At 44.9% G+C, this 26,944-nt stretch overlaps 1 protein-coding gene across 2 annotated transcripts in view; it reads left to right on the top strand.

Moving 5' to 3' along the window:
* Nucleotides 1–26,944, top strand: part of HADH (hydroxyacyl-CoA dehydrogenase) — a 47,519-nt gene that overhangs the window by 17,755 nt on the left and 2,820 nt on the right. For both annotated transcript variants that reach the window (XM_082837899.1, XM_082837898.1), the window contains exons 2-6: nucleotides 5,641–5,769; nucleotides 6,871–7,028; nucleotides 13,588–13,714; nucleotides 17,569–17,658; nucleotides 22,293–22,365. In XM_082837899.1, coding sequence (XP_082694025.1) covers nucleotides 5,641–5,769; nucleotides 6,871–7,028; nucleotides 13,588–13,714; nucleotides 17,569–17,658; nucleotides 22,293–22,365 — 577 coding nt within the window. The remainder of the gene's footprint in view (nucleotides 1–5,640; nucleotides 5,770–6,870; nucleotides 7,029–13,587; nucleotides 13,715–17,568; nucleotides 17,659–22,292; nucleotides 22,366–26,944) is intronic.

Raw genomic sequence — 26,944 nt, 5'->3', positions numbered from 1 at the left:
TTTAATCCTCTCAGCAGTTCTGCTGCCCATTTTTATGGGTGAGGAGACAGCCTCTGGGGGTTAAGGAATTTTTCTGTCTCACAGTTGGCAGACAGGCTCCAGAGTCTGGCCCTTGCCCAGCTCAGAGCTGTCTCAGACTGTTCCCCTCAGACCCAGCCACGCCTTTCGGGGTCAGGAACAGCCAGCACGTGAGCTTGGATACAGGCGGCCCTAGCGTCAAAGCCCCATCACATCCAGACTTTGCTTACTGTTACAGTGCCTCCCCCAAAGGCTGTTATGCAGACCAAACGGGGTAGTTTATGAGCAGTGAAAGCTCTCTGAGAGCAGGGGATTTGTTTTGTTCCTCACCTTGTCCCAGGGCCTGGAGCAGCCGCGACACGGGGTTGAGCCACGAGGAGGCAGTAGTGGTAAAGGGAACGCACGTAGAGCCGTGCTCAGCACGGGACTCTAAATGGTGCTTGCCCTCCACCCCAGGGGAGTGCGGGTGTTGGCGCGGGGGAGCAAAAGTGCTCACCTCTGAGAGGCCAAAGTTCTCGTCTGTGACCCCTGGTCATTTGGTGGAAAGCGTTTCCTAATAATCTGCATTTTTTTCATCCAAACTATTTGACAGCTTCCCCGCTGTCCAGATTGTTTGTATACTCCAGTACAGTTACTTGGCTTCCAAGAAAAACACAGCACTTCCTGTTCTGTTTTTTCTGGTTTTTGCCTTCAAACCCGCGTGTAGCTGAAGCCATGAATGAAGATCTGACTGCTGGCCATGCTTAAGGTTGCATCAGCTCACTGAGCCAGTCTGGGATGAGAGTCATGCAGCTTTCAGGTTGGACATGGATTGCAGGGGGGCAAGGGACAGGCTGCCTGCATCCTGACTCTATCCCAGTGGTAGCCCATTTAGACACACAGAGTAGGAGAGGAATATCAGCCCCACTTGGAGTAGATGAATAGAATCAAAGAACATTAGACTCATCCTGTGGAAATGTTATCAGGCATCTAATACATACCAGGCAGTGGGCTAGATGTAGTTTGATCATTTACTTATTCAACAAATATACATTGAGTGCCCACCACAGACCAGGCACTGGGGTTTGCAAAGATGAATAGGACAGGAAGTTGCCCTCAAGATACTGCCAACGTTGTGTCTCTTGGGTATGTCTGCAAGAAATGATTGCAAGGAACTTTAGCATTAGGTTGGGTTACTCTCTACAAGTGGGTAGGATGAAAATAACTGCTTTCTTTGAAATCATTTGAAGCTGTGCTGTAACGGTAGTTTACTGCTATGCAACCAAGAGCTCCACCATGAGATGGAAAATATTTCAAGAATGTAGATTTCTCTTTTTCACTCATATTTTCTCTACTCAGTCCGAACCAAATCCACTTTGGGTTTTTTGTTTGTTTGTTTGTTTGTTTGGCTGTGCTGCACAGCTTGCGGGATCTTAGTTTCCTGACCAGGGATTGAACCCAGGCTACGGCAGTGAAAGTGTCAAGTCCTAACCACTGGACCACCAGGGAACTCCCCACTAACCATATCCACTTTGGGTTTAAACCAGAATGTCCTTCTCTAACTATATTTGTGGAATGACTCTACCATAAGATTTCCTTCGTATTTTCTTGAAGCTTTATGAGTTAGCTAAGGTAAGAAAAGCTGAAGTAGAAATTGTTAAAGGGATAACCATTTAGATTATACAATTGTTGCTTTCTTACTACACCAGAAATACCAGTTTAGGCATTTTGGAGAGCCCCAAATTGTAGAAAATTCTGCAGTCAGTTGAGGTAGAGAAAAAAATTGAGCAAAGTTTCTACAAGAGCAGCCTCTTTCAGACCATTGAGGCACGGTGGGGCTGAGGGAAGTTTTGCAGAGGAGGATGTGATCAGTGACACTGGGAAGATCTGTCTGTCTTCTTTCTCTCTGAGGTTCGGCCCCTCCTTGCACATCCTGTATCTTCTGGTTGAGATGAGAAAGTAAACATAAATTTTACACCCTCAGTAACTTTGACATGGGTCATTTGACACATGCACTTTGCTCTTCTGGAACATTGCCTAGAGAGCCTTGATTTAATAGCTGGTTTTGGCTGCTGTCTACATACTGTATCATCTCTAGTGTGCTCATTTAGACGCCAGGATGAGCAAGGCAGTGACTGAATTGCCCAGTGTCTCCTTATGGCCGGGGTGGGGGACTGGGGCGGGGGGTGGGGAGTGTGGGTGGGCAGCTGGCGGTGTTTATCAGAGGACTTCGGATAGGAGTGGAAAGTCAGCATTTAGGCTGAAAATGCTTTTTGGCCAGGGTTTTTCCCAGTTGAATTTTAGTGTTTTTGTAAGTCTCTCTTCGTTCACTTGAACTTTTGAGGGTTGCTTCCTCTCTAGGTTTGGCTCTGCTTGCAATTTAAAAAAAGTAATCATAAGGATAGCGTTATGGCTTATCTGCCACATAACCAAAAATGCCCTGTGACTGTCACAAACACGATTATAATAACTCTGAAGGAGGCCTTCTAGAGAGACGGCATGATACCACCTCCTTCACTTATTCTGCTCCACCTCTTTAAGGTTAATACCTTGTTCCTTGGGAAGATGGCGCATTCCAGGTGTACTCTTCTTACCCAGCTTTCTGAGATGTGTTGCCTGACAGAATTCTTCACCATGTGGTTTTTATTTTCTTTGACATCCCACATATGGAGCTTTGTATTGTTGAGTGTTTTTTTTGCCTTCATGTTTTCTCAGTGGGATTATAAAGTTTTAAAGCAGAAAGACACTGCCTTTGCTGTCTTTTTTTTTTTTTTGGTCGCCAGTTGCAGCTTCCGGGATGTTAGTTCCCCGACCAGGGATCAAACCAGTGTCCCCTGCAGTGGAAGCACGGAGTCCTAACCACTGAACCACTAGCGAAGTCCCTTGATGTCTTTCTTTGTCTCTATTCCCTTCAGCTTTGGCACTGTCTTGTTCCAAATGTACTTGAATTTTCCTCCCCAACCCCTTGAGGAGCAAAAAAGCCCGAGTGATGCTGGAGGTGAAGTGCGGGAGAGTGGATTGGGACCTGGGCAAAAGGCGGAACCTGAGGAATCCTGTCTGGCCTATTGAAAGGATGACCTAGGTCAGAGGTTAAGAGGAGCAAGGTGAAAACCACTTGTGTTATTCCAGACGGACTGTCAGACAGAGGAACCAAGACAAAAAGGGAAGGTCCCCAAGCCAGCACCTCTGCTTGCCCCACCTTGCAGACGAGGTGCCCGACCAGTGGTCATCACACCTCCCTTCAGCTGTTGCCCCCCAGTGCTGCCTGCCTCAAAGCAGTTCAGTTTCATCACCAGCTGCATCTGGAATTTGAGATTTATTTTCTTAGTTTTCTGTGTCAGGGTTCCTCACCAAATTCCCCCCGCTTCTCCAGGTTTGGTGATTTACTTACAGGACCAGCATAGAGTCATCACCATGGTGGCTATAACTTATTACAGGAAAAGGATATAGAACAGAACCAGCAAAGGGAAAAGGCGTGTGGGACAAAGTCTAGAGGAAATCAGGTGCCAGCTTCTCAAGTCCTCTCCCAGTGAAGTCACACAGGACACACTTAATTCCTCTAGCAGCACGTTGTGACAGCACATGTGAAATGTTGTCTACTAGGGATGCTCACTAGAGACCCAGAGCCCAGGATTTTTATTGGGGCTGGTCACATAGGCACCCTCTTCCTGGCAAGCACCAGAATTTCAGACTCTCAGAAGGAAAGCAGTTGTGAGTGTAAACCATATTGCACAGTTTAGATACCACCAGCAGGAACCCTCTCCAAATGTATGTTTCCAGACACCAGCCAAGAGCCTTTCTAAAGAAAACAGTCTCACAGTGTGGTCTTTCCTGCACAGTTTCTAAACTTGCTCTTGCTTTTTTAGTTTGGATTTACTGAATTGGAGGTTCAGATTTGTGTCCAGTGATTTGAGGTGTTGGCAAGATGGGCCTTGGTCTGTTGCTACTTAGGGAGAAACCTGGTCTGGACTGATGTGTGTTTAGCTTTCGGGGTGTTATTTTACTTTGACCTGCTGCTGCTTGCAGCCTGTGTTTGTGCCGACAGGGCAAGTTTGCTTCTTTCCTCTGTTTTTTTATCAAGATAACTCATTCCGTTACCCCCATTGCCCTGCTGTGGTTGTCAGGCCTTCCGGTCCTGGCAGTGTTTCCTTTTCTCGGTTCCAGTCTCTGGGTCGCTGGCGGTGCTTATGCGGCCTACAGGCCCCGCAGGCTCAGACTCACAGCCCTAAGTGCAGCGTTCTCAGGGAGACGCTGTTGTTAATTAACTTCCATCTAAAACCTGTCTTATCGTTTTTAGAAGTGTTCCTTGGAAATCTTTCTTTGGGATATGAACCTTTTTTCCTTTGCATTTTTCTCTTCTGTTTCTTTCTTTTCCTCTTTGGTTTTCAACTTTGAGTTTTTAGTTGCCTGGTTTCCAGAATCACATCATGATGGTGGTTTAGAATTACTCTTTACTGTCATCTCTGGGCAGGTTTGTTTCTGCTAACCTGCCCCTCTTTTACGTACCACTGGTCCACAGACGTTCCAAAGCCAGTGGTTCTGTGGGGTGTCTCCAGACCCTGAGAGGCATCTCAGTTGTGCTGTTATCTTGCATCATTGATGTTTGTTTTAGGCTATATGTGTCCTATTACTTATGGCTTGAACTGAGTATAACACCTACCTGTAATATGAAATAAAAAATGTATCTACCTTTTCCACAGTTTTTGCCAAAGCTGTTGGCAAACTGTGATGAAGTAGGTAGGGCTTGACTTGTCATTGATTGTGGCTAAACTAGGCTGGCTCCATGTGAACTCGGGGCAGCTTCACTAAACGTATCCTCAGGATTTAACCAAGATGGGCAAGGGGACGGGAGGGGAATTTTCCTTTTAAATTGGTTGATGACAAGACCTAGTTTCCTGGGAGTCTTGTCACTAATTAGCCTTTGGGAACATGAGTCTTTTTGCCACCATTGTTAAAGTCTTACCCATTGCTGACTTAAGGACTGCAGCAGAGATGAGCCACGGGTCAATCTGCACAAGCTGGGCCAGCTCTAAGGAAGCAAGGTGGTTGGGGAGGGAGTAGGTGCTCTGTGAATGGGCTGTTGAACACTTGGGATAGGACTGGTGCAACTGAGGAGCTGAGTTTTTAATTTTACTTAATTTCAGTTAATTTAAATAGTCCTGGGTGGCTAGTGCCTTCTGTGTTGGACAGCACAGCCCGGGGTAGTGGTTACAGTGTGGCCTTCAGAACCTTGATTCAGATCCCAGCTCTGCGGCCTACCTGTTGTGTGACCATGGGCACATTTCTTAACCTTGTAAGGTTGTTTGGAGAATTGTCATTGTGTTAAGGGTTTAGAGCAGTGCCTGGGAAGAAGTAAGAAGTGTGTGTCTAATTACTGCTGGCTTGTTATGTTTATTCGGTATTTTGAGTAGAATGGTGTTAGAGTTCATGCAGAATATGAAACTTTACTGTTTCTTTGTTTTTGTTTTGAGCTACGCCACACGGCTTGCAGGATCTTAGTTCCCCAACCAGGGATTGAACCTGCACCCCAGTGGTGAAAGCGCTGAGTCCTAACCACTGGACCACCAGGGGATTCCCATCTACTGGTTTTTTTTTTTTTTTTTAACTTTTATGTTTTCTTGCTTTTTTTTTTTTTTGCTCCAGGTTGCTGCAGCAACTGGCCACACAGTAGTGTTGGTGGACCAAACAGAGGACATCCTGGCAAAATCTAGAAAGGGAATTGAGGAAAGCCTTCGGAAAGTGGCCAAGAAGAAGTTTGCAGAAAACCCCAAGGTAATTTCTTGTCGTCCATGTCCTCAAGACCAGTCCTCTGACCACTTCACATTTGTGAGGGTGTTCTCGCCTTTGCTTGCTTTTTCAATTGGTTTGAATTGAAACCTTAGGCCAGTATAATAGGCCTAACTTTAGGCCAGTATAATAACGTAATCACTAAATAGTCCATGAGAAATACTGGGGTTAAATAAAATTAATTTTACCTGTTTCTTTTCGCTTGTTAAAATGCAACCAGTAGACATTTTAAATCACCTGTCGTCTTGCGTTATATTTCTGTTGAACGGCTCTGAGAGTTGTTTATTTCCTGATGACTTTGGATGCCTTTAGCTGATTGTGACCATTTTGAATCCTCACGGGCAAATGACATTTTGAAGTAAAATGGCAGCTGATAGGGGCACTGTCTGCTTCTGCCCTGACTGAGGTCTCTTTGTGGAAACCTGGAGGCACAAATGAGGAAAAGACAGGACTGTGAGCTCTTTTAGAGCAGAGACTGTGTCTGGCGTGCTTCTGAACCACCCGTTGCGGGCACGTGATGGGCGATCATTATTTGACGAGCGACTGCTGAGTTCAGCTTTCTTACTCCTCGCTCCTGCCCTTACTGGGCTCTTCCCTGCCGCCTACTAGAGGGATATAGTCAGCACCGCCTCTCAGACTCATGGATGGGGCTGAGCTCAGCCTTTACCCTTTTCTGGAAGACAAATTACAGGCTTCCAAGAAGCCCGTCATGGAACAGTACATGGCTGGCTGGCTGTTCACTCGGAACAGATAGAACAGGCCAACACAGGTGCTGTGAACAAACAGTTTAGTGACTGGAGCAGAGCTGACTAAGAGCTTCAAAGATTATGACTGACACACGACAGTGTGCTGACCAGCAGTTGGGATTGTGCACAGGCTGATTCTTGCCCTGGTGTCCAGAAGTATATTGAGATGCTGTCTGCCCTAAGAAGAAACGTAGGGAGTTTTATTTCTCAGAATTTCAGGACACATTCAGGTTGTGTCTGGGGTATCCTCGCCCTCCTCTCTCCTCTCGCCTTAGCAGCAAGTCACACACCATTTTCTAGTGAGCCCAGTGACTGTTCTCTTCTTACTCCACTGCATTAGGCTGGCGATGAGTTCATGGAGAAGACCCTGAGCAGCATATTGACCAGCATGGACGCAGCATCCGTGGTCCACAGCACAGACCTGGTGGTGGAGGCCATCGTAGAGAATCTGAGCGTGAAGAGCGAGCTCTTCAAGAGGCTGGACAAGTTTGCTTCCGAGTACGTGATCTCTGGGAGATCTTGTAGGGTCTGGGGGCTTCCTCCTGGGCGCTTGGGCTTTTCTCCTGGGAAGGAGTCTTCTGACACTAAGACTTTTTATTACCCTACAGCTGTTTCCAGAAGAGCTGACACTGTTTCCTTTGTTCTCCATCCTCCACCCCCAGTTTGCTTCCCGAGGCTTGGGCTGCCCTGATCTGATCCTTGTCCCCAAATTAGGGTGGAATTTCCCATGTGAAATGGAGGGCCCATCCAGGGACAGGCCTTCATCTCTTGCAGCGTCTTTGTCTTGGGCCCTCCCAGGCCAGAGGATGGAGGCACTCGGACATGTCCTTAAATGTCTGCTGAGCAACCTCAGAGCAGTTTGGTGTGTCCCCTCTTTTGGGTGGAACCAACAGAATGATGTAATTGAAGGGAATGCTTCTCTGTCTACACAGTTTTCTAGGACCCTCCTGCTTTGAGCTTTCTGTGGGTTAAATCACAACACTCTTGGGAGCCTTTAAGGAGCACTGAGTTCTTACCCAGCTTCCTGGCAAAGGGTGGGAGAGGAGAGCCAGCCTCATGCAGGTCAGGCACAGGGCCGCCGGGCTCAGGACTGTCTGTGCAGTGTCAGCAAGCTGTGCACATGTGCAGCTCTAGTTCTGCGTGTGGCTCTTGGTGATACTGACACCTGATGTATTCATTCATGCTCTTCTTGTGGTTTGCCTGGCCACGCTTCACCCTTCTTGGTTGGGACTCAAAGTCAAATAAGATTATATGACAACAGTAATTCTTAGGCAGCCACCAGTGAGCACCGGCTAAAGAGAAACACTTGCATACCAGGCTGCTGGGTTGTCAGCCCTTAGAGCTCTATGGTCTGGTGGCCGGAGAGACCCTGTCCTGACAAAGAGAAGAGGCCTGTCTTTCTGTCACCTGTGTGTCACTCTGCTGACCAGCATGCTCATGTGCTTTACATGGGCATTTAGGGGCTGCAGTACCATCTACAGAAACAGAAGGCTGTCTTGGTAGGGGCGTTGAATCCCAAGTCAGCGGGGAGCCCTCTGAGTCAGTAAAACACCCACCCCCAGAAAAGGGAGTATTGTCAAGCAGTTTGGTCTTTATTGGAATGTTGGTCATTCCCTCGTGACAGTGACGGGTCTGACTGCCCTCTTTTGTCAGCGTCGAGTAAGGGAAGGACTGTTAGGGGAAAGTCAGGTGGCCTGGGGCCTGGTGCCAGGCCCCCCCCCACTTCCCTCTCTGACCTTGGACAGTCATGAACCCCTTCTGGCCCTCAGTTTTATCGTCTGTAATTTGAGTTCAGGAGTTAGGGGTAAATAATTTCCAAGACCTTCCCAGTTCTAACTCTAACACTAGTTGCCCTGTCCGTGAAATAGGGGTAGTGGTACCTATTGCACAGGGTTGTTTGGGAAACTCGTGTAACTCAGCTCACATTTCCGGAGAGCTTCTGTATGTCAGGCACTATACTAGCCTCTTTCACCTAAGTTTATGTCATAAAACAGATGTGACACGTGACAGGACCAGTAGTAGGCACGCCGTAGATGTGACTTTGCTTCTGGCCCCAGCCATCCTTCTCCACACTCTGGTCTTCATTTTAGATCACCGCCTTTATTGAATGTTTGCTGAATTGTTGTTGTTGTGTTTTTTTTTAATTGATAAAACAGCTTGATTGAGATACTTTACTGCTTAGTTTTGCAGTTAGATCCTTATAATGGGAGACGAAAATGTATTCTAGTGATAAAGATCCACTTGGAAGCCCTGATAAAACAGTTGCATCCTGGAAGAGAGCACAAATTCCCTAGCTGCAGTATAAGACATGCAGATGAAAAGCTTCCTTAGGGCCCATGGCCCACCCCAGCTGAGTCCTGGCTCCCCGCTTTTGACAAAGCATGGGCTCTCCTCCACCACAGTTCACCACCCCCTCTAGTCTTCTTCACACCTGGGGGTGTTGCCAGTGACCATCATGCTTGTGCTGTTGATTTTCTGTTAGTGCATTTAAGAGGAAAGTTTTTTGGTACATGAATATCAGAAAGGGAAAAACAAAAGATGGTCCTAGAGAGTCAAGTGTTTCAAGGAAAATGTGAGAGTGTGCTTTTTTGTGGAAGATAATATGTACATACATCGTGTTTGTGTTGAAGGAAGGCAGTGTGAGACACTGTTAGTAGCAGAGCCAGCCTGACCGATTGGGAGAGGTGGCGGTGGAGGTCTGTCGGCAGGAGACATCTTTCTCCTTCTGGTAATATGTGTGCTGGGAATGTCCTGGGTTGGAGACACTCGGCACTGGGCCCTGATGTAGTCTTCCTTCTGTATCTGTCGGGGTTGGTTCCAGGACCCCCTGGGAATACGAAAATCTGAGGATGCTCGAGTCCCTTACATAAAGTGGTGTAGTATTTGCATGTAATCTACGCAATCCCCCATATACTTTAAATCATCTCTAGATTACTTATAATATCTGATACAATGTAAATGCTATGTAGACTTCCCTGGCAGTCCAGTGGTTAAGACTTTGCCTTCCAGTGCAGGGGGTGCAGGTTCGATCCCTGGTCGGGGAGCTAAGATCCCACATGCCTCGCGGACCAAGAAAAACCAAAACACATGAACAGCAGAAGCAGTATTGTAATAAATTCAGTAAAGACTTTTTAAAAAATGGTCCACATCAATGTAAATGCTATATAAATCAACAAGCAAGTCCAAGTTTTGCTTTTCGGAATTTTTTTTTTGGAATATTTTTGATCCGGGTTGGCGGAACCTGTGGATCCTGAGGGCCGACTGTAACTTCATTGTTTGACGAAACGTGCTCTCCAGTCAGTGTGCCTTTGTTTCCCCTTTTTGCAGATGAGTTGCCCTTCAAATGTCCTATAAAAAGATGCCACACTCATCAAAGATGAGTGTGTAACCCTCACCTTTGAGATAGCCCTTTCTTTTCTTAAGGGTGGTGTGGAACCCCTGCTAGCACAGCCTTGGGTTGTGGAGACCCTGCTGCTGTGCTTCAGGGCATGTCAGCCACTCCTTGTTACTGCAGAGGGTCTCCTTGCCTTCTGTGATGGGGGATGGTTTATATTATGTGACAGGATAATTTATATTATTTTGCCCAGACCAAAAAGCAAGAAACTTTGAAAACTAGAATTTTAAACCTTAAAAAAAGTCTTTTTTTTTTTAAACGACAAGCCCCTCCAGCTGGCCTTTAAGTTGGCCAATTTAGAAGTTGTTTGAGAAAGGTCAGTGTTCTTGTGCTGTAAAAGTGAAATGCTGTTTATGTCAGAGAGTGTTCTGCCTGTGCTTTCCTCTAAGAGTTTTATAGTGTCCAGTCTTACATTTAGGTCTTTAATCCATTTTGAGTTTATTTTTGTGTATGGTGTTAGGGTGTATTCTAATTTCATTGTTTTGGGGGTTTTTTTGCAGTCATTTTTGTGTGCTTTTATTTATTTTTTAATGGACTAGATTGAGAATCTGCTTTATTTTTTTTGTGGTTTTTTTTTTATACAGCAGCTTCTTATCTATTTTTTTAATAGCATCTTGCTTTATATTGATTTTCTTTATAATTTTCTTTTTTTAATTTTATTTATTTTTATACAGCAGGTTCTTATTAGTCATCCATTTTATACACATCAGTGTATACATGTCAATCCCAATCTCCCAATTCATCACACCACCACCACCACCCCACCACCCCCACCACTTTCCCCACTTGGTGTCCATACATTTGTTCTGTACATCTGTGTCTCTATTTCTGCCTTGCAAACCGGTTCATCTGTACCATTTTTCTAGATTCCACATATATGTGTTAATACACGATATTTGTTTTTCTCTTTCTGACTTACTTCACTCTGTGTGACAGTCTCTAGGTCCATCCGCGTCTCTACAGATGACCCAGTTTCATTCCTTTTTACGGCTGAGTAATATTCCATTGTATGTACCACATCTTCTTTATCCATCTGTCTGTCGATGGGCATTTAGGTTGCTTCCATGACTTGGCTGTTGTAAATAGTGCTGCAGTGAACATTGGGGTGCATGTGTCTTTTTGAATTATGGTTTTCTCTGGGTATATATATGCCCAGTAGTGGGATTGCTGGGGTGTGGTCTAATTTCATTCTTTTACATGTAGCTGTCCAGTTTTCCCAGCACCAGTTATTAAAGAGACTGTCTTTTCTCCGTTGTATATTCTTGCATCCTTTGTCATAGATTATGTGACCACAGATACATGAGTTTATCTCTGGACTTTCTATCCTGTTCCATTGATCTATAAATCACAGCAAGATCTTTTTCAGTCCACCTACTAGAGTAATGAAAATTAAAACGAAAATAAACAAATGGGACCTGATGAAACTTAAAAGCTTTTACACAGCAAAGGAAACTGTAAACAAAATGAAAAGACAACCCTCAGAATGGGAAAAAATATTTGCAAATGAAGCAACCGACAAGGGATTAATCTCCAAAATATACAAACAGCTCATTCAGCTCGGTATCAAAAAAATACCAACCCAGTCAAAAAATGGGTGGAAGATCTAAGTAGACATTTCTCCAGAGAAGACATACAGATGGTTAAAAAGTGCATGAAAAGATGCTCAACATCACTAATTATTAGAGAATTGCACATCAAAACTACAATGAGGTATCACCGCACACGGGTCAGAATGACCATTGTCAAAAAAATCCACAAACAATAAATGCTCAAGAGGGTGTGGGGAAAAGGGAACCCTCCTACATTGTTGGTGGGAATGTACACTGGTACAGCCACTATGGAGAACAGTATGGAGGTTCCTTAAAAAACTAAAAATAGAGCTACCATATGATCCAGCAATCCCACTCCTGGCCATATATCCAGAGAAAACCTTAATTCAAAAAGATACATGCACCCCAGTGTTCATTGCAGCACTATTCACAATAGCCAACACATGGAAGCAACCTGAATGCCCATCAACAGAGGAATGGATAAAGAAGATGTGGTTCATATATACAATGGAATATTAGTCAGCCATAAAAAAGGATGAAATAATGCCATTTGCAGCAACATGGATGGACCTAGAGATGATCATACTAAGTGAAGTCAGAGAAAGACAACTATGATATCACTTACATGTAGAATCTAAAAAAAGGCTACAAATGAACTTATCTACAAAACAGAAATAGAGTTACAGATGTCGAAAATACACTTATGGTTATGGGGTGGGGGAGTAAGGGGCAAGGAGGGATAAATTGGAAGATTGGGACTGACACATACACACTGCTATATATAAAATAGAAAACTAATAAGGACCTACTGTGTGGCACTGGGAACTCTGCTCAATACTCTGTAATGGCCTATATGGGAAAAGAATCTAAAAAAGAGTGGGTATACATATATGTATGACTGATTTACTTTGCTGTGCACCTGAAACTAACACAATATTGTAAATCAACTATACCCCAACAAAAATTTAAAAAAAAAAGTGAAGTGCTTTCCTGGGCTGAGCACACGAAGGGTCCTCCTTCAGCCTCTGGTAGCCACCACCTAGCACACCAGCTGCTTTCACCTCACTCTTCTCTCCTCTTCCCAAATTACTAGTTTCTTCTCCCTTCCCTTCTCCTTCCCACTTGCCCCTGATTTCAGGCAGATTGTAGTATTGCCTTTTGAGCAAGCAGGAACCCCCCAATCTGGTCGTAAGGAACCACTCCCCTTCCTGCGCTGTGACCAGGCCCCTGTGGTTGTAGTTAGCATTAGGCCATTTTGTGTACATTTATCCACGAGGTGGTGCTGTAGGAAAGCTCGTAAGTCTTGCCTGTCTCTAAATATTTGCCTGTCCTACCTTTGGCACCCCACTTCACTGAGGTCTTAAAAAATTAAATTGGGTTTAAGTCAGTATGGATTTTTTAAATTAATAATTTAATATTTTATATACTCAAAAGAAGATGGTACTGCTTTTTTAAGGAGATTTTATAATAATAAGAATGCCTTGAACTACATTTATCATGTGTATACGTGTATCCTTCCTTCCCCAAGTCTACTAGTATAACCTTAAAACTTCTTTTGGACCATGTTGGTTTTTTTCTGTTTTCATTTGAATTCCCAGTCAATGGAAAAGTAAAGCTTTTCACTTGAGGGGAAAAGATTGTAGTTCATGTTTATGTCAGATGTTTCTTGTTACGGATTCAGGTGTTTCTTCACAGTTTTTTGCTTATTTTGAGTGTCTGTGATGCATCCTGTTTTTCCTTAGTCTTTGTTCACTTGGAGTTTCATCTTGTGACTGACGTTGTTGCCTCCTTTTGTTTCTCACATACTGTGTGAATTAAATAATGCAAGTAGCCAGGAGAAATTTTGCTCCCTAAAATTAAGGAAGGTTTGGTAAAGACTATGTAGGCTTTTGGAACAGGTAACTTCTGAATTTAAAATTTCAAAATTTAAATGAAACAGGTCACTGATTTCAGCCTCTTGTGTGAAGCTGTGTCTTTTCCCTGATTTCCTCTAGGGTCAGGAAAGGACAGGACCTGGGCAGTAAGCAGTCACCTTGTGTGTTGCACCTCAGAGGAGTCCTGACTGTCCAAAGATGGGACTCATTTCAATACTCTACTGTCTTTCTCTCCACAGACACACAATCTTTGCCAGCAACACTTCCTCTTTGCAGATCACAAGCATAGCCAATGCCACCACCAGACAGGACCGATTTGCCGGGCTCCATTTCTTCAACCCAGTGCCCCTGATGAAACTTGTGGAGGTCAGTGGGTGTCTGCTTGTGCGTGCGTGCTTTTGCTCTGCCAGCCCTCAGCCCTGCTTCTGTGAGTCGCATCCTCCCTGCCACTGGGGATTGCACTGGATAGATTTTAGTGGCAGGGTGGAGGGTTGTCCTTGTGCTTGGGTTTCTCTGGCCAGACTCTCCTTTCAGAGCCAAAGGAAGAAACAGCACCTAATATCTAGGAAGGCCCCTGTGCTTTGTTTCTTTGCAGCCCTGCGTTCTGACCAGTGATGTCCAGGAGGGCTGTTAACTTTGTGGAATGTCGCTTACTTGTTTGTGCCATAGCTGATAGGTAGTGTAGAGAGAGGCATCAGACTGGGAAGGCAGCACTAAAGACCACTAGCTTGATGAGACCACGGAGGGGAGAGCCACCCATGTTCATATTGTCTTGTCCAGGTCAGTTTGTCTAGGCTGGATGTGGAATTCTATTAGAAGCGTGGTTTCCCACAGGAGCCGCTGTAATATGCCCTGACCACTGTTCCCGGGGTGAATTCAGCCCCAGGTAACAGGGCCTTGATATTGTCACCAGGGGAGGCACAGCTCCCGTGTGTTATAATCAGACCTATTAAAGCAGCTAGTGGGAAGCAGCGGCATAGCACGGGGAGATCAGCTCGGTGCTTTGTGACCACCTAGAGGCGTGGGATAGGGAGGGTAGGGGGGAGGGAGACGCAAGAGGGAGGGGATATGGGGATATATGTATATGTAAAGCTGATTCACTTTGTTATACAGCAGAAACTAGCACACCATTGTAAAGCAATTATACTCCAATAAAGGTGTTGAAAAAAAAATTAAAAAGCAGCTTCCAGTAGCCTTGAACCTCCCGACCTCAAACCTGGGAGGTGGAGGAAAGTGGCCAGGGAGGGCTGCCAGCGATCCTGTTTGGGCTGCTTCTGCTTGCTTGCTTGGAGTCTTAGGTACCAGGGAGGTGGAGTCACTGTAGATAATTTGCACCTGAAATGTGGCAACTTGCCATTAATAGGGGGCTCGTTACAGGATCTGAGGAGCAGCTGCTATTAAAGTAGCATTTGTGCTGAGGCTGCGGAGTTACTGCCATGTGCGAAGCGTGGGGCTGTGGATCCAGGCAGGCCTCCGGAGACTGGTCCGGGCTCCCTGGGCACGCGGTGGGGTCTTTTTCTCCACTGCTGCCTTCTCCTCCAGGCCCCTTCCCCTCCCGTGTCCCCTCCCCCCACAACGTAAGCATTAGCATCTAGTTTAAGGGTGACTACGTTTTCTTACAGTTCTCCTTCAAGGACGACTCTGACCCATCTTGCAATAGGAATTATCCGTTCCACTAACATTGCTTCTTAGTTTCTTCCAATTTACTGCCAACCCCTAAGGCTGTTTTTGAAGAAGTTAAGGAATGAAAGGGAGGGGCACAGGGAATTAGAAGAAACAGCATTTCTCCTTATACAAAAAGAGCAAGGAAGTGGAATGGAATTTTCAGCATTTCAGTACTTAGGGACTAATTACTTTTTTGGTTACCATATCATGCACATAATGTGTTTCGAAGATACAGACAAATTTTGTAGATTTACTTCAAACTCTGTTTTCAACTGCATTCATCTTATAATGTCCATCTGTGTCTTTGGAAATAATGGCACCTTGATTGTTAACAGTTAATGCTTGGCAAGTGTTAACATTTTCTAGAAAGTGTTTTCCAAAAGTGCTCTTCTTTATGCAACTTTTATTCTTTAACTTGAGCATTCATGTATGTGTTGCTGGTGGTAAGCACCACAATGAACCATAAGTTGAGTGGCTCTTCTTTCCTTGGGGCTGGGCTCAATTTATGTGTGTATATGTATATTTTTTCAGACCCTGTGTTGGAACAGAATATATGTAGCACATTGCTATTTGTTGAACGAATGAGTAAATATGCATCCCTCCTGTTAAAAAAAACCCAAAAACTATAGTATTGACTCCTTTAAACCAACAGATTATTTTTTTAAACTCCATAATTAGCAGCCCTTGTCCTAGCTCAATCTATACGGTTCTGATGGAGGTGGTTTTATACCTCCTCTTGAATAATTCTCCTATTGCTGTTTGATTTGTGATGCCTGCAGAGCAGTTTCTGGCCCATCTCATCCCATTCCTCAACCCCATCTTCATGGTGCTTTTTTCTGTTTCCACTCATTTACTTCCCTTAGTGCCATAACGTAGCCCCACACCCCAAGCTGTGATCACATTAAAACATGAATGATAATGATTCTCTTCATTTATATAGAGCTTTTCATCCTGCACAGACACTAGCTCATTACACCATATAGCCCTCTTAAAAGAGGGAGGATGTGTCAAATGTCATCATCCCAATTTCATATAAGAAAGATGAGGCACAGAGGGTTGATTTGACTTGCCTAGGCTCATATAAAGGGTCTGATGTAGAAGCCAAGCCTGTTTGCTTTGACTCTGGTTGAAATCCCTTAACTGGCATTTAAATTGTGTATTTAATTTATATATTTTTTTAAGTTTAAATTCATCTGGGTCTCTCTCCATTTGCTGAAATCTAATTGCTGACAACGCCTGAGAGTTGACTGCCAGGTGTGGCCCTTGGTGCTGACTTCTGTAGAGCCCAGCAGCCACTGTGAGGAGGGTAGCAGTCATACTCTGGCAGTGCACCTCATAGAGAAGGTCAGGAGGACCGCCAGGGGCCTTCCTGAGGCGCCTGGCAGGTGGCAGGCCCCAGCCATTGGCTGGTGTTTGCTGGTTATGAAAGCCTTCCTCTGGGATGAGCATGTCCTGAGGCAAAGGGAGCTGTTGGGCTTTGGGGCATCTGTGTGGGAGAGGGCGCAGTAATGGGGGGATTACTCATCTCAGAGTCCACAGGACCTGGGTGACCTGAGTGCACCTCTGTTTTCCTGAGGCTCCTTCTCATCTGTATGCTAAGAGAAGGTGTGACTTCATGCAGAGTACTTTAAGGGCAGTTGTTACACTCTAGTAGACTTCCAGTTACCCCCCTGAAATAATTAACAGTAGCAAGTAAAACCCTAATAAAAGCCAGCATTTACTGAGCACTTCAGCCCTCGTAGGAGCTGCCCTTAATGCTTTACTTCCTAATCTAATTCCATCCTCACCTTAACTCCTTGAGGGAGGTAGAGTGATTTCAATGTCATTTCAATTTCAAGAAACATTCCCAGGGTCACAGAGCCAGTAAGTGGTGTGATTGGTATTTGAACCCAGGTCTGTCTCAGTGACAAAACCTGTAGAACTCTCCTGCACACACACACACACACACACACACACACACACACACACACACACACACACACGTATGGTTTTTTAAAAATATATTTATTTATTATTTTTGGCTGCGTTGGGTCTTCATTGCTGCGCGCGGGCTTTCTCTAGTTGCGGCGAGCAGGGGCTACTCTTTGTTGCGGTGTGCGGGCTTCTCATTGCGGTGGCTTCTCTTGTTGCAGAGCACGGGCTCTAGGCCCGTGGGCTTCAGCAGTTGCAGCACACGGGCTCAGTCGTTGTGGCTCACGGGCTGTAGAGTGCAGGCTCAGTAGTTGTGGCGCACGGGCTTAATTGCTCTGTGGCATGTGGGATCTTCCCAGACCAGGGCTCGAACCCATGTCCCCTACATTGGCAGGCGATTCTTAACCACTGCCCCAGCAGGGAAGTCCCCACATTTATATTTTAAGCCTTGATTTTGAGTGTTCTGCTGTAGTCCACTATCTTAAAGTGGACGTTTTGTTTCTGGCTTGAAATCCTTCTAATCTGAAACTAAAATTATTTTTGCCACCTGTGTGGCAGTATTTGATCAGTGTTTCCTTGAACTGTTCTGTTGAGATTGTTTGCTGACTTTCTGATTATAACTCTTCTGTGCTTTACGTTTCCAGGTCATTAAAACACCAATGACCAGCCAGAAGACCTTTGAATCTCTGGTAGACTTCAGCAAAACGCTGGGAAAGCATCCTGTTGCTTGCAAGGTAGAGTATGGATAGCTTGGTAAGGCCGGGGGGTGACTTTTCTCAGAACCTGACTTATTCCAGGTAGTATTCTTCCATAGTAGGATGATGTGGGACGTGGGCCACTTTTGCTGCAGGCCTGTCCGCAGGCTGTAAAGAGCAAGTTGCATCTAGCTGTGCTCAAGGCCATCAGGTGGATAGTCTGCGATCCAAATGGAGCCACGGCTTCAGCTAAATCAAAAACTCGGATTTCTCTCTGGGTCTTGACTTTTGTCTCTTGATGAGTGGTTGTGTTTCCATCAGTGGTTTTTGTTACCCCATCAGCTTCGGCTTCTTCTGGGCCCTGAGGAACCAGAACCCTTTGTGTCAGGCACAGCCTGGTGGCACATGAATTCCGAACAGAAAACTAGGGCTTCCCTTTTGGAAAGAACACTGCAGGTGATTAGGGAAATGGTGTGAGAGAGGTAGAGCCCACCTCAACCAAGGTAGCAGAAAATGAAGCTGTTTCTCAGTGGAATGTTGCTTATGATTTTGTTTGTGTTGTTTTGTTTTTCAGTAAGAAGTGTGGTGGGTGGAAAGCTTGCCTCCGGCCTTTTTCCCCTTTCTTGAGATACCTGGTATTATATGTAAAATTATCCCCAGGTGCTGTCACCTACTTTGGTTTGATTACCTTCAGTCTCTCCATTTGCTGTAGTTCCTCTTTAGTTCCCCCCAGATTTAGGGACTGCACTTCTTCATGACTTGGCTGTTTTTCTGAAAGGACAGTTGTGTCACAGAATTCCATTACAAATTTTTATAAATATGTTATCTACTTTTTTGACCATAATCATTTTATTTAAAAAAATTATTTTTAAACAATTTAAAAAGGTTACTTTCCATGTACAGTTACTATAAAATATTGGCTGTATTCCCCGTATTGTACAATACATCCTTGAGCCTACCTGATACCCAGTAGTTTGTATCTCCCATTCTCCCACCCCTGTATTAACCTGTCCCCACCCCATGGTAACCACTAGTTTGTTCTCTATTACTGTGAGTCTGCTTCTTTTTTGTTCTATTTACTAGTTTGTTGTATTTTTTAGATTCCACATGTAAGTGATATCATACAGTATTTGTCTTTCTCTGTCTGACTTCACGTAGCATAATGCCCTCCAAGTCCATCCATGTTGCTGCAGATGGCAAAATTTCATTGTTTTTTATGGCTGAGCAGTATTGCATTGTATATATATCATGTCTGCTTAAGCCAGTTGTCTGTTGATGGGCACTTGGGTTGTTCCCATGTCATGGTTATTGTAAATAGTGCTGCTCTGAATATTGGGGTGCATGTATCTTTTCGAAGTAGTGTTTTTGTTTTTTCGGATATATATCCAGGAGTGGAATTGCTGGTTGACTGTAATCTTTTAAATACCATTGTGGTTCTTCTCATACCATAGTTTTGCTTTCTAAAATAGTCTCAAGTTTGAACTCAAACTTCAAATATTGTATTAACCCATGAAAACTCAAATTGTTCATGAATCATCTGAATCAGTCATCTGTCGATGTGGACCCCAATAGTCTTCCACATGCCAGTCCCCCCAGTGGAGGTCTGTAGTGTTATATTAGGGAATCTCATTTTTTAACACTCATTATTTTGGTTTAGTTTTATGGTTTTAAATATTTTGGATTAAAAAAAAATCACATTAATAACCAGAGGGTATGGTTGCACTTTTTCTTACCAGTTGATGCTTTATTGTGGCAGAAAGTAGTCATAATGTTAGAAAGGGCATCAGCCTGCAGAGATCAAAAGCCAGGTATGAAAATGGAGGTGCGGGAACAAGCCAGGGATGGTGTTCAGCAGCACAGTCATTAATGCATGGAGAGTGATGATTCGTTCTTCCATCAGACTGGCCATGGCAGAGGCAGGCCTGGCAACTCTGGTCTCATAAAATTGCCCTTGTTACAGCTCTTTTTAGGTGATACCTTAGGGCTTCTGGGGAGTCTTTCGGGGTCAGTTATTCAAGCTCTTGCTGAGGCACCCAGACGACAGAAGGCAATCACATAGAACAAGGGTCAGCAAACTTTTCTGTCAAGGGCCAGATAGTAATATTTTAGAGCTTATGGTCTCTGTTGCAACTACTCGATTCTGCTGCATGGACCATACCAGCAGAGAAGTGTGGCTGTGTTCCACTAAAACTTTATTTACAACTGGATTTGGCCTGCAGGATTGTAGCTTACCAACACCCAACACAGAAGAATGGCATGAACGTGCCTGAAATGTGTCTTTCTTCCTAGTAGGACTTCACAGGGAAAGTGTGGTGTGAAAAGGTTAAGGCCATGGACTCTGGAGCCAGCCTGCCTGGGTTCACATCCTGGCTTTGGCACTTACTAGGTGTGTAACCTTGGGCAAGTCACTTAACCTCTCTGTGCCTCAGTATCCTCTACCTCACGTAGAGGTAATAATAGTGCTTGTCTCACAGGGTTATCATGAGGAATAAATGAATTAATATTTGTAAAGTACTTAGAGCAAACAATACCTGGTATATAATAAATACAGTAAAGTATATTTAATAAATATATGTGTATGAAAAATGTAAGGTGTATGATTATATAAAATTAAATTGCTTAATTAAAGGACTGTGTCTCTTTACATTCTACCAATATTGAGAGTATCACTCTGCATCTTCAAGAGCATTGAATATTATAATGGGGAAAAAACCTCTTGCCAATAATCTTACTGGCAACATGCTATTTTGTTCTAATGAATATTTCTTTAAATATTTTGTGAGTTTTAGCATGTTTTCCTTATTGAGTTCCATAAGCTCTTTATGTAAATGATTTTAAAACTCCATATATTATATATGGAGAAAATATTTTTCCCAGGCTGCTTTCTGATTTCTAACCTTGTATATGGTGTGCTTCATGTATTCAGGTACCCTACCCCATCCTGAATTTCTACAATAAACTTTTTGAAGTTGAAAAGCATTTTTGCCCTAGTTATTTAAAAAAATTTTTTTTTATTAGAGTATAGTTGATTTACAACGTTTCATTAGTTTCCGCTGTACAGCAAAGTGTATCAGTTATACCTATATCCACTTTTTTAGATTCTTTTCCCATATAGGTCATTACAGAGTATTGAGAAGAGTTCCCTGTGCTATACAGTAGGTCCTTATTAATTACGTATTTTATATATAGTAGTGTGTATTTGTCAGTCCCAGTCTCCCAATTTATCACCCCCCCAACTTTCCCCCGGTAACCATAAGTTTGTTTTCTACACTTGTGACTATTCCTGTTTTGTAAATAAGTTCATTTGTACCACTTTTTTAGATTTCACATATAAGCAATATCATGATATTTGTCTTTCTCTGTCTGACTTATTTCTCTCGGTATGAGATTCTCTAGGTCCATCCATGGTGCTGCAAATGGCATTATTCCTTTCTTTTTTTCTAGCTGAGTAATATCCCATTGTATATATGTACCACATCTTCTTTATCCATTCATCCGTCGATGGACATTTAAGTGCTTCCATGCCCTAGTTATTAAATCAACATGGTTATATTAATATAGTCTTGGTTAAACTGATAAAGCTCTTTTGTGCATCTCTGTATTCCTGGGAGATGGGGTAGGCGTGGTTTCAGCTTGTCCAGGGTGAAAGGAGCTACAAATCCTGTGGCTATGGTGTGCAGTCTGGTGAGTTGAAAGAGTAATGCAGGAGGCTGGGCGTCTTTAATTCAGATGTTTCTGGAGTGTCCAGTGTGTGCTTGAAACGGGACACAAGGCCTGGGGCCAGGGTGCAGATTTCTTCCTGCAGGAGGATCACAGCCTTTTGTTAAAAGAGCGGGCTCCATTTACTTAGTGGAAATCAACTTCACATAAATACCACCAAAAAGTTAACCAACCCAGCCTGCCCCACAAGCTTCCAAAAGAGATCAGTAGGTAGAATCCAGACCCCATACTAGGCCTCCAGGAGAGATGGTTAAGCATTTTAATGAGGGGGGAAATGAAGAAAGGATGTGCAGTACAAGGAGTCATCAGGGTAGAGAGTCTTCCATAGTGAGCTGTGAAAGGCCATCGATCTGTTAGCATCTGCTTGTTTGCCCCGGCACCTGTCCCCAGTTCTGTCATCCTGTGCTGTGCACTGGAGCCTGAGAAAATCCTGAGCAGCCGGGAGGTCGTGCTCCTACAAGGAGTGTTCAAGGTGGACTGTTACTTTTTCTAGACTCCTGAAAGGGATGTGGGAGAGAAGAGGAGTAAAAGGACTACCTTTTGAGGGGAGGGCTGTATGCACAGCATTTTATGTGTTCACAACCCATGAGGTGGAAGTTACTATTCCCATTTCACAGATGATGAAACTGAGATTCAGAATGATGCAAAGTCAGAGAATATTAGAATTCGAGCCCAGATCTGCCTGCCCCCAAAGCCATGCTCTTTCTAGTGACCTTATCTGCCTTTATTTCAGGGTCCGTGCAGTAGGGGCTTCTGGGGTACTATAATTGTTGGATAAACTGTCATGTGCGATAGAAGTGAGACTGTCTTGGTACCTTAAAACATTTTGAAAATGTATAGCTTGATAAATGTGGGTAACAGTCCAGGGTGAGAAGGAGTGATCTGGTGACTTTACAAAAGATAAAGTTCATGGAAAATTCATTTGTGTACTGTTTTTCTCTCTCCTCTGACAGGATACTCCTGGGTTTATTGTGAACCGTCTCCTGGTGCCGTACCTCATGGAAGCAGTCAGGCTGTATGAACGAGGTAGCTGTCCCGACCCAGGCTGGATGCAGCGAGTCTGGGAGTTCTCCCGCAGGGTCTGTGGGAAGGGATGGGCCATGAGGCGTAGGGGAGGAGCTTCTGTTTTCTGGCTCTGTGGATCAGCCTGACCCTGGGCCCCCGTGCCTCTGTCACTGTGCTCCCAGGCCCCCCTGGATTCCCTCTGAGGTGGCTCTGGGACAGTCCCCCCCACTACAGTCCCAGCCAGAGCAATCATAGGCCAACACGGATTTATATCCTGGATCTCTGGTTAAAGGGTTTATTGCTTAAAATAATAATCATGATGATGTAGATGTAAAAATCACAGGGCTAGGAAACCTTTTAAATTCCCTAAGGTTCTAAAATTGTGACAGGAGAAGGGAAATGAGTAACAAGGCTGTTGTGTGACAAGGAATGTTTCTAACAGCCTTGTCCATCCTTACTGAGTGATGTTATGATGCATTTTTTTTTTTAACCTTAAGAATGGTCTGAAATGGTTTTTTCTCAATACTTTGTTGATTGACAAAGAATCATTTTCCCTGTTGCAGAAGTAGACTTGGGACATGGTCCAAGGTTATAAAATGTCATGTATCCTCCTGCCTACCTTACCTACCGCATTTCTGGAAAGGTAACTATCATGTCTGCTTCAAAGGCAAACAGGCCTTAATAGGACTGGATGAAAAGCAAGTGTAATTGTTTTCAATTACTTCATTTACAAATGCTTGCTCCTGAGAATGTCATTTTTGAAACAAAACATTTATACTAGCTCTTCCAGAGAGATGAAAGCATATTTTCTTCCTCAAAATCTGCTTTAAATATTAAAACTTTTCTCTGTGTTTTATGGAGGCATTTGCCTCACTTTTGCTCCAAGATCAAACCAACACTTCTGTGTTTATCTATCAACAAATATGCCTAATTACACCTCAAAGACAGCATGAAGCATTTTGCCCTACTTTGAAAGGCAGTTTTTTTTGGTAATGTAATGTTTTAGAATATAGCATGTGGGTGATCCACCTCGTAATGGTGTCTTTCTCACTGAAACATGCTGTCACTTTGATATATTTTCAACTGAACCATGTATCTGGTTGTAAGTTGAAAGTCATTTTCTTATCTTCTACTTTCCTCTTACCAGCAGTGGTCCTTTTCTAAACAGATGGAAGCCCTTTAACCTTCACCATCATTAGCCACCTGGGAGGTGAAATTCGGAGGGGACTCTGACCCCACAGGGGAAGTACTCTTACTTTGCCCTTGGCGGCGCCCTCAGTACCCTGGAGGTGCTGGGGGTCATGTCTGGCTGCTGTTTCCCAGGAAGCCACACTATGGTCTGGACTCCTCACACCTCAGGCTTCTTACCATGTCCGTTCTGCCACCTCAAGGTTCTGCCCTCATTCAGCCAGCGCAGGGGGTGCTCACATGCACGCCTGCCACCCCGCCTCTGTTAGCCTGCTCTGAGTGGCTGGCGGAACTGCATCCGTTCTTCTTTGAAACCTGAAGGCATTCTGGATTATCCTCTCTCGCTGCCATGTCTTTTCATTTGTCACTTTGGATTCCTCCCTGTCATCCCAGTCTCCCTGTGCCGGTCAGCCTGCCTTTAGTGAGGCTCCCCCAGGCAGCAAAGGATTTCCCGTTACCTTGTGTCTTTTCCAAACTGGTCTCCTCAAGTATTGTGTTGTCCAGGAGGGTGAGGAGACAGTGCGTGCAGTGCCGCCACCCCCTCCCCACACCCCGGGCAGCAGAGTCAAGCCATAAAGGCAGTTCAGCCCAGCCTTTTCCGAACTCATTGTGGAGAATTTCTCTGGATGACACTGTCTTGGTCCGCTTGGGCTGCTATAAAAAATACAGCAATATAGATTGGGTGGCATATAAATGACAGAAATATAATTCTCGCAGTTCTGGAGGCTAAAGTCCAAATTGAGGGTGCCAGCATGATTGGGTATCTGTGCGAGCCCTCTTCTGGCTGTAGACTGCCTCCCATGGCAGAGAGCAGAGAGAGGAAACAGGCTCTCTTGTGACTCTGAGAAGAGCACTGATCCCATTCATGGGAGCTCTACCCTTGTGACTCTTCTAATCCTAATTCCTACAAGACCCCACCTCCTTATACCATCGCATTGGGGGGTAGTATTTCAACATGAATTTTGGGTCCCTTACAAACACTTTTGGTATTCCCGAGGTAAGTGTGCCACTCAGACAGGTTGGCAGAATGCTGGTTTGAGCGGTGGAGGGTCGTCAGAAGGATGTGTGGGGCGTTAGAACAGAGAATCAGCTCCGTCGTTGTCCACTCGGGCCTCCTGGGCAGCTGAGCGTCTTTTCAGTGCACAGGCCCCCAGCAGCGCCTCCGTCAACTGCCTGTGGAGTCTAGCTGCGCTTCACCGCCCCCATCGCTGCTCTCTGGTGCTGGGAGCCTCCTTGCTTCTGCCGTGCCTTCCTCCCCAGTGCCCTGCAGCTTCTGTCCTCTCTCCTTCGTTGCTCTCATCATTCCCACTGTAACCGAGGCCTGATTTGTGGGCTCGGTCACCCTCGCCCCTGGGGGTCCGGGCTCTCTCTGCAGACCTTTGAGCAGGCTGGTGCCTGGAGCAGACAGCTGCCCCCGTCAGATGCCACTGTGACAGGGTCCACTCTGGCAGCGTGGTGGGGCTGCATGGTTAGCTCTTCTCGGGTGGCGCCCTGGGAGTGTCGTGAGCCTGTTCCCCAGGCACTGTGTGACATCCTGCTCACACTGTCCCTCCCCCGCCCAAGACGTGTTCAGCGGTTCCATTGTAGCCTACCAAATACGGTGCCCTCACCAGGGGGCCTTCTTTCTCCTCACCCTCTGCCTTCCTGTCATCACCCCACACCTTACTCCCACCTTCTCACAAGGCCCCACTGGACTGTCCCCAGCGCTCCAGGCTGGATGTGATCTGTGTTGTCGTAACTCTGTACACTTTGCTTCTCCTTCGGGGCATGTGCTACTCTCTTCCCTGCCGCACGGCATGTGTCTCTCTTCTCCTACTGTACTCTTGTCTTCTGCGGCAGTATTTGGGTCCCCATCTTCATACCCCGCAAAGTGCTTGTGTAGGACAGGCTTTAGGTAGCTGTTGATGAATAAAGGAATGGTGGCTGCGCTGCGGTTCTGATCTCTTTGCTGTGACTCTGGTTTGTTGTTAATGCCAAGAATGGTCGGTAGGTGGTGCCGATGAGCCGGCAGAGGAAGCCTGTTGGGGCAGGTCCCAGGTTCTCAGGCCTGCAGAAGAGCTGGGAGTTCACTGAGGATGCCCTTCTTTGTTGTTCAGAGTTGGGGGCTCTTAGCTGGCAGTGGGGGTGGGTCCCATGAGCCTCCTAAGGTTGATGCTGAATTTTGTGTATACGTGCATTTTCTTTGGAGAAGGTGTCAGGTTCCAAGTGAAGTGCTTGATTCTAAAGAGTAGGAATTATTGGTCTAAAATTATTATTGGTTAAAATTATTGGTCTATACCACGTGTTGTTAACTCCCACTTGGCACACCGGTCTGTATTTTATTTCTCTCTCTTTTCTTTTTGCCTCTTTCACCCTGTGTTACTCAGAACAGAATTTTTAGAATTATACTGACTTTGTAAAGCTTTTTAGATTTTTTTTCCATGATGTGCTGTGTCTTCATATTATTTCAGTCAAGTGAGTCTCTGAATCTGGAATTACAGTTTTGACTCTAGGGTTTATTGTCTGTCTTGAATATTGATTTGATTAAATGGCTTTAGGTAAGTTGGAACTGTTGTGCTATGAGATTTCTGTCCCCAGGGAGCCTATATTCTAATGAGGGGAGACAGCCTGTAGCGAATGAACCAATAGATAACATGTTAGGTTGTGATCAGTAATCCCTGAGAAAGATAAAGTCTAGGGGATGGCCGGAGTCCTAGCCTGGAGTCCTGACAGTTGCTAGTGTATATGCAGGGAGGAGGGGGAGGCTCTGATGCGGTGACACCTGAGCAGAGGTTCTGCGGATGGTGAGGACAGGTCACCAGTACAGGGAGCATCCTGGGCTGTCGTTGCAGCATTCTGGCCCGGACACCACGGAAACCTCGAAGTCTAATGAAATCCTCTCGGCATAATCCACTTATCAGCTGCCGGCTTCTTTCTCACTCCTGCCTTTGTACGTGCTGTTCCTGCTCCCTGGAATGCCCTTCCCTGCCCCTCCCTGAGATTCTCTTCAGGACTGCCAGGACCCGGGCCTGGGTGGCAGTTGTGGTGAAGTTGTGGCAGTATGAGTAAATCTCTCCGTGTTTGTGAGTCTTCATGAATCCTTAGCACTTGTCATGATGAAATTTGTGCTTTACACATCTGAATCCTCCCATTATACTGTGAACACTGGAGTGCTTGTCTTGTATTTCTTTGTCTCATTCCAAGTCTCTGGTGCCTGATACATAACAGATATAGACAAAAGTTGAATGAATGAGTGAATGAGGCTGCCTGATAAGCCTAATGTGTATGTGATCATTTTTGCTCTCTTATGGCCTGAAGCTCAAATCATGGTTCTCAGGATCCTCTGGTTGACTAATCAGTGAAGTACTGATAATGTCTCCCGTAAGAAATAATTGGTTGGTATTTTAATCATCTTGATCCGCCTTGAAATCCT

Source organism: Leucopleurus acutus, assembly GCF_964270905.1.
Source record: "Leucopleurus acutus genome assembly, chromosome: 4".
Taxonomy (NCBI): domain Eukaryota; kingdom Metazoa; phylum Chordata; class Mammalia; order Artiodactyla; family Delphinidae; genus Leucopleurus; species Leucopleurus acutus.
Note: the sequence above shows the minus strand (reverse complement) of the source record. Positions and strands in the feature narration are given on the sequence as shown.